Raw genomic sequence first — 8,173 nt, 5'->3', positions numbered from 1 at the left:
GTCCACCCCCCCACCCCCCCCAGTTGAGCTCTTTACTTAGAACTTTATAAATTAATTAAAAATAAGAAAAGTGGAGGTTTTTAAGCTTTTTTTTTTCCTCCCTCTTGTCCTGGCATTGTATATTTGGGACACTTTAAAATTAAAATAAAAAAACATTTTTTAAGTGCCCAGTTCTTAGTACTAGAGCTTTAAGCGTCTTTGATTTGGTAAGAGCCTGGAAAATTTTAATTTTTTTTACAAGAAAAAAAAGTAATTTGTCTTGTATTGCATCTCTAATGAATTGCTGCGAATTCTCATCTTTTTTAATTTATCAGACAACGAAAAGACTTTGTCAGACTTTGGAACAGCATTTGTAGCAGCCTGGAAAAATACCCACAACTACAGAGTATGGAATAGCAACAAGCATTCAGCTCTTGCAGAGGTAAATTCTAGGTAAGGAAATTTTTTTTTTTTTTTTTTTTTTAGCATTTAACATGGAGAGCTCCTAGTATGCATAGTCAGGCACAGTGTTCTGTAGAATTACAGCATTGCCCTTGTTCCTGTTGTAAAGCCCTGAGGGTGAAACTTTGGGGCCCTATTCTGTAAGTACAGAAAGAAAGAATTTCTGTTCTTCAATACCTTACTCTAATTCTGGGCTATAGTTTTATGAACAAAAATATATCCAGAGTCAGGAGAAGTGAAACTTGTTCAAGTTGATTGTTGGCTGTCCCCAGCTGTAGAAAGTTTGTCATTCCTTGGGAATTGTCCTCAGATGGTTCTGCTTTTTATTAATTGCTTCCAGGTGTGCAGGGAGTAGTTGTGTCCAAGGTTGTCATTGATGGGGATGGAGGGGAGTTGGCTGTTTTATGTTGCATCTTCTATGCTTTGGATTGTTTTATGTGTATTTTCACTCAAAGATTAGATGATGCTAGACTTGGTAACACTGTTGGCTGTGCATGTGTTTTGCTTAGCATGGGTGTTGTGGTTTAACTCCAGCTGGCAAATAAGCACCATACAGCCGCTCGCTCACTCCCCCTACACTCCCCCTGGTGGGATGGGGGAGAGAATTGGAAGAGTAACAGTGAGAAAACTCGTGGGTTGAGATAAGAATAGTTTAATAATTGAAATAAAATAAAATAATAATAACTCATAATGAAAAGGAAAATAACAAAAAGAGAGAGAAATAAAACCCAAGAAAAAGAAGTGATGCAAATGAAAAACAATTGCTTACCACCAACTGACTGATGCCCAGCCTGTTCCCGATCACCAGCTCTCCAGCCAGCTTTCCCCTTAGTTTATATGCTGAGCACAACATGATATGGTATGGAATATCCCTTTGGCCAGTTTGTGTTAGCTGTCCTGGCTGTGTCCCCTCCCAGTTTCTTACGCAGCCCAGCCTCTTTGCTGGCAGGGCAGCATGAGAAGCTGGAAAGTTGTTTACTTAGTTGTTGTTGAGCAGTACTTACACTAGAACATCCATGTGTTATCAACATTATTGTCATCCTAAATCCAAAACATAGCACTATACCAGCTACTAGGAAGAAAATTAACTCTATCCCAGCTGAAACCAGGACAATATCCACCCCTTATTCCATACCATTTACATCACGCTCAGGTCCCACACTATCCAATACATCCTCACTAACCACCACCCCTCTTCCCATCCTTCAATGTAATACACAGATATCATTCCCTTAGTCTACCAACTTTGTAAAATGTCCATAGAATGTCCAGAAATGTCCACAAAATGTCCACTGAGTTAATTTAGTCCTTGACTTTGGGCTCCATCTCTTATGGTGGGCCCTCAGGACAGGACAGGTGGAATTATTGGGCACCAAAGCCAGCTCAGGTCAGGTCACTGCTGCACTTGCGCTGCTTCTTGTAAGGCTTGTCCTCCGTTGGTTCAGGTGGTTCCTGCTATAGTAATTCCTATAACATGCAACTCAAATCATGGGTTACAACAATGTAAAAGTATTTCCATTACAATCTCCACCCCTGGTCTCTTTGGACCAGACCATAGGGTTTAACATTGCAATGAACTCCCCTTGCCCCTGCTCTGGCTTGGATTTATCCACAGACTGCAGTCTGTTACAGGTGTATCGGCTCCAAGTGGAACCTTATTTATGAGCCACAGTCTCATCAGGGATATACCTGCTGCAGCATAGACTTATCCACAGCCACAGTCGCTTTGAGGTGCACCTGTTCCAGCGTGGCCTTATCCATGGGCCACAGTCCCTTCAGGTATATACCTACTCCAGGGTGGCCCTACCCACAGCCACAGTCCCTTCAGGAGTGAACCTACTCAACATGGCCTTACCTATCTCTGCAGTCCCTCTAGGGGTGTAGTTGCTCTGTTGTGGGCTTATCCATGGCCACATGCTTTGAGGTGCTCTAGCATTACTTCACGCACAGCCACTTGTGCTTTGAGGTGTACCTTCTCCAGCATGGACTTATCCTTGGGCCACAATCGCTTCAGAGTTATACCTGCTGCAGCACAGACATAACCATGGCCACAGACACTTTGAGGTGTACCTGCTCCCACATGGACTCATCCACAGGTCACAGTCCCTTTGACTCGAGCTGACTGGAGTTCCAGCCTGTCCAGTACAGCAGCGATGCCCTGGCCATCTGCCAGCCCAGGTGCATCGCCATTGCTGTTATCAAAATGTTCCCAGGCACAGCAGAGTAAGATAAGCACTACAGCAAGCAGCAAAAGCAAAAAGCAGCCACTAATGAGCACTAGACCCTAGTATACAGTAAGGCAAGCAAGCCCCATGGCAAGCATAGGAGCCTGTCAATTAATAGCTAAACCACAATAACAGCTATAAATTCAATCTAGCACACTGCAATCAAATCTGTCATTACCTTGAACCCTTCATGCTCCATGTTGGGCACCAAAAAGGACTGTTGTGGTTTAACCCCAGCTGGTAACTAAGCTCCACACAGCCGCTCGCTCACTCCCCGCCCTGGTGATGGGATTATGGGTTAATGGCTTATTACTGTACTGCAGGAAGTTTTGTTTTGTCAGCTGCTGTAGCCTGAAGAAGGTTTTTCTTCCGATCTACAAAGCTCTTTTGGTCTAATTAAGGGATCTTTTTTCTTTTTTTTATTTGCTCTGTGTTGCTAGAAGGAGATGACTCTGCCTTAGTGTGAGAAGATTGTAAATATCTGGTCTGTAAATAGAAGGCAACTTACAGGTAGTTCATAAGAAATCTAAGGTTGAATAGTCACTGGGACCTAGCCTTCTGTAAAGTGATATAGTAGTAATCCTACAAATTTATTTTTTTTTTAAGCCATAGAGAGGAGTATAACTAATAATCGTGTGGTATAGATTCACTGTGGAAAAAATAAATACTTAATGTTTTTTCGGGTTTTTCCTCCTCTTCTAGCCACCCATTCCAGGGACAGTACTCTGTATCAGATGTTAAGTTAAGATTGTCACAGTAAGTATATGGTACTTTGATTTGTATTTTTTTAAAAAAGTGTGGTCAAATATTAATAACTGTTTAACTGTTGCTATGATGAACTAAACAAAACAATGTTTTAAATTGGCCATGTACATGAAACTATACTCAACTTTCTCTTGCAAAACATCACCACATCTAGAGATGGAACATTTGCCTGAAATAGGGAAAAACAGTGCTAATGCACTATTTTGTGTTGGACTTTACATAATAGAGCCCTGATTTTTTGCATTGCAATTACAAGGCTTTTGTATATTTATTTTTAAATTGTAAACTAAAGCTGTTAAAACTTTCATCAGTGTTTTTCTGTATGTTGACTTGAGGTCTCGTTATTAGGAGAAAACAGCTCTTTTATTTAATTAGCTGGTTTTTGATACAGCATTGTTCTAGAAGTTTGCTGTGTATGTTCTGAGACGTGGTTCAGCTTCTTCAATTTAGAAGTTTAAAATGAGTTTAACATAATCTCTCATTACACCACACTCAACTGAACCTTAAGTTGGTCTCGGCTCTTACCTGTAGTATTCAAGTCTAAAACTCGGTGGTGCTTGTTATTCCCATAGCTGTTCAGCTCTGAAGCCAGAATTGGAGTTGCAGTTAACTATCTCTTCTTGTTTATGCACCAGGCAAAATAGATTTTCTCACTTAGCTATGTTGACCATGAAACATCAGGGACTGGTTCTTTAAGATGCCTGTAAATCAGCAGTACATATGTGCTGCTGATTCTGCACCTGCCTTGACTGTAGTCTGTTATGTTCAGTATGCTGTGAGTAGACCTAAAACATATGCTAACATAGAAGAACAACTTAGGGAATAAAAAGGTTCAGACTTCAGCCTGCTGAATCTTTTTGTTGTTTTTGCTGACCAATGACAGATTAAATTTCCATGATGGTGACTGAGAATGCAAATGAATTTCAAGGTAATTGCCTTCAATAAGGTGCATGCTGATAGCAGCTCTTATTATTAATGGACAGTCTTTATAGAAAGACTTAATTTGAAAGATGTGGAGGTGTCTATCTTTTACTTGCCCTATTTTTGTGTTTGACAGAGGAGATGCTAACTCTTCTGAGTAGCCTGAAATCAATGTAAAAGGACCAGTAGTTCTTAGCGTGTCTCTAATAACAAATATTTTTACAATGCCTTTATTTTCCAGATGTGACTTTGCTATCAGATACTCATAAAAATTACTTGCTTTTGCAAACTGAGCCTAAACTTGTTCTTGGTGTACTTCATTCTTTCTGCTTTTTGCATCCACAATGAAGATTTTGAAAGTGGGAAAAGAATGTGGCATGCCTTGTTGTTAAGTTTTACATAAATGGATTTGCAAAGCCTGAAATGTGGATTTGAATGTTACCATTTAAAACTAAATGAGATTATTTTCAAGTGATCACACTTGTGCAGTAAAACTGTTTGCTTTTGTGCTTTTCTTTCCAGGTGGTGGTAGTGTCTGTCGTCTTTTTGCATTTAACAAAAGCATGAGTGTAAACTGTACTTGATGAAAAATTTAATTTTAAAGCAAGATACAAAGTAAACTATTTAGATAAAAGAATAATGTCTGACCAGTAACAATTACTGTTTTGTTTAAAGCTTATATATTAGGGCTAAAAATTCTCAAAACTACTGCAAATCTGAGTTTGTAATTTAGAACATAAATGCATTTTGGTAAACATTTAGGAAATGTATAAAGTGTATTGTATAAAAGTGAACCATTGGATGTTTTGATTCCTGTCTTGCTGACAGTATCTTTTCTTCCTCTGAGAAGCTTAAGTGATCTATGTGGGTAAGATGCATGCAGGAATTATGGGCTTGATGTTATATTTTTATATACGTATATATATGTATACATATATATATGTATACATATGTATATAAAAACCTATATATATGTATGCTATGTAAATTTGTGTATGTTTTGATATATATTTTAACTATGTATTTTATTTACACCTGGTAGTAATAAGAAGTCGGTCAACTAACAGTCTTCAGTATCTCTCTTGTTTAGCTCTGTGCAAAACAGTGAACGTGGAAAGAAGATTGGAAATGTGATGGTTTCTACTAGCAGAAATGTTGTACAAACAGGAAAAGCTGTAGGTAAGAAATTTATTGAAAACCAGCTTGCATCTGAGCCATATCTTTTTTGGAGAAGCATCCTATATCTCTGTCCTGGTTTCAGCTGGGATAGAGTTAACTGTCTTCCTAGTAGCTGGTACAGTGCTATGTTTTGAGTTCAGTATGCGAAGAATGTTGATAACACTGATGTTTTCAGTTGTTGCTAAGTAGTGTTTAGACTAAAGTCAAGGATTTTTCAGCTTCTCATGCCCAGCCAGCGAGAAAGCTGGAGGGGCACAAGAAGTTGGCACAGGACACAGCCAGGGCACCTGACCCAAACTGGCCAACAGGGTATTCCATACCATGTGAGGTCCCATTTAGTATAGGAACGGGGAAGTAGGGACGGGGAATCGCCGCTCGGGGACTAGCTGGGTGTCGGTCAGTGGGTGGTGAGCAATTGCGCTGCGCATCATTTGTACATTCCAATCCTTTTATTACTACTGTTGTCATTTTATTAGTGTTATCATTATCATTATTAGTTTCTTCTTTTCTGTTCTATTAAACCGTTCTTATCTCAACCCACAAGTTTTACTTCTTTTCCCGATTTTCTCCCCCATCCCACTGGGTTGGGGGGGAGTGAGTGAGCGGCTGCGTGGTGCTTAGTTGCTGGCTGGGGGTAAACCATGACAATCTCAGTTACATTTTTTTTTTAATCGAAGTATATAACATACATACAAAACAGAGTAACGTTTTGAGGGGTGAAGCTGCTAATTGAGTCCTGTATATTATGTAATAGTGGAAAGAGAAGCAGCTAGACAAAGAAATTAGTGTAAATTCCCTTTTCCAGTGTGGGCTGGAGATGAATGTGGGAAGAGAGATGTTCAGGTAAAAGCTTTCATGTAATCTGGAGATGCTGAGACCACAACACCACCTTCTGCATTGAGCTGTTCTCATTTTTATATCACTTTGACTGAAACTATTCAGAGCTGGCTGAAATCAGAGGAAGACTTTGTGTCAGTTTCTGCAGGTTTTGCAATAGTCTGTAATTTTCTGGAAAAGCACTTGTTGCACTTGAACAGGGGCAACGTCATGCTGTCATCTTGCAGTGTGAGATAATGTGAGTTCACCCATTGAAGAATCTGATAGTTGTTCTGCAGTAGCTTGGCCAAAAATTGTTTAGCTTCCTCTTTTATTCCATTAGAGTCTTTCTACTCTTTTGGCTGTTGTACATGTTGGCAAGGAGCGCCTTTCGGCCCTAAGTCTAGCAAGCCTTCTAGGGCAAAAGACAACATAGGCCATTTCTGCTGAGCTACTATGTTCAAGTTCTTTGAATATTTTCTGACACAGACTCTGGACTTGGATTTTAAATCCTAAATTGGAGAACTGATTGTGCAATAATTTTTTTTAATATTTCTTTGTAGTAGCTTAGTAATGATAACACTACACTATTGTCCTTCTTTCTTTTCTTTTGTAATGCAGGTCAATCAGTTGGAGGAGCCTTCACAAGTGCGAAATCAGCTATGTCATCGTGGTTTTCCACTTTTACGCAGTCAACCCAAAGCCTCGGGGACTAAACAATGGTTTTGCACAATGCTGCTGAATATTTCAGTTGCAATGCTTTCTCTGAGCTGTAAAAAGAACACTCCAAAACATAGGAGTGTAGACTAATTACCAAGGACCAAAGCAAGGTATATGTTGTTTGCAAGCAGATGTGGGATGTTACCATTAAGTTTCACTAGAAGTATAGAAGAATGGTGAGTGTCTCCATACAATGGGTTGGCATTTGCAGTATAATTGTTGTATTTAAAATGACTACTTTTCCTTAAAACTGAGCCTTTATAAAGACATTAGCAAACAGGGCTTGTTGTAAGTCAAATATGTTTGACTTTAGATTTGTACATTTTCTTGGATGTTGAAAATATTTATGTAAACTAGTTATATTTTTCAATCCAAATAGCCAAATGTTTGTGAATTCTTGTTAGAAATAAGCAGAGTATAAATACTGATTCCTCTTTCAGGTTGGATTTGTAAACATCTCTGCAAAAAGTATATGGTGGAAACCCTTAAAGGGTTCAAGCCAGGTGGAACTTTCTCACTTTCACCTGCAAACTAAAATCAGCAGGGTGCAGAGTAAGACTGTGGATGACTTAAGGGTTTTTCTCCCTTTCTCCTCTATAGCCATGTACAGTTGCTCACATTAATCTGTCTTTAGCTCTCTTTGTGTCCCCAAATCTGTGTGACAGTTGCAAAATTAGTGTTTTCTTCATGTTATGCAGTAGGCCTTCATAACTCTGCATATGTTTTGGCTGTGTTTTTACCCTGGGAAGTGAATGGGATTCCAGTTGGAGATGTCTCTTCAGGAAAAGTATTGGACAAAACAATTGTCCCAAACTGGGGTTGGATCATAGACAGTTTTGTGAGGTCTTGCTCTATTAGGATGTAATTACACCACCAATGTAGTTACATACATATAAATACAAAGTACTAAAACCACCTAAAAGTAGCACAGTAGCAAACTCTGCATGCAGGGTTTTGGGTCTGTTTTTTTGCCAGTAAAGTTATGAAGACGCTTCCAAAGGAAAATCAGCTATATTGATTTTCTGTGTTGACTCAGGGAATGTTCTGTTTGGATAACTACTTTTTTCATAAGGAAAGTAACACTAGAATTGAGAGAGTAACTAAAA

General features: G+C 39.1%; 1 protein-coding gene across 2 annotated transcripts in view; it reads left to right on the top strand.

Moving 5' to 3' along the window:
* AVL9 (AVL9 homolog (S. cerevisiase)) overlaps window positions 1-8,173 on the top strand; it is a 46,178-nt gene that overhangs the window by 33,385 nt on the left and 4,620 nt on the right. Inside the window, exons 13-16 of one of the 2 annotated variants that reach the window (XR_774375.1) lie at window positions 315-432; window positions 3,369-3,422; window positions 5,443-5,531; window positions 6,969-7,177. Coding sequence is in view for 1 of the 2 variants with exons in the window: in XM_010567982.1 (XP_010566284.1) it covers window positions 315-432; window positions 3,369-3,422; window positions 5,443-5,531; window positions 6,969-7,063 (356 nt within the window). In the remaining variant the exon portion in view is untranslated. Of the gene's footprint in view, window positions 1-314; window positions 433-3,368; window positions 3,423-5,442; window positions 5,532-6,968; window positions 8,018-8,173 lie in introns of those variants that run through there. The other variant, XM_010567982.1, reaches the window with a different exon arrangement.

Source organism: Haliaeetus leucocephalus, unplaced genomic scaffold, assembly GCF_000737465.1.
Source record: "Haliaeetus leucocephalus isolate CR32 unplaced genomic scaffold, Haliaeetus_leucocephalus-4.0 Scaffold234, whole genome shotgun sequence".
Taxonomy (NCBI): Eukaryota; Metazoa; Chordata; class Aves; order Accipitriformes; family Accipitridae; genus Haliaeetus; species Haliaeetus leucocephalus.
The sequence above is the reverse complement of the archived record's forward strand: the minus strand, read 5'-3'. Positions and strand labels throughout refer to the sequence as shown.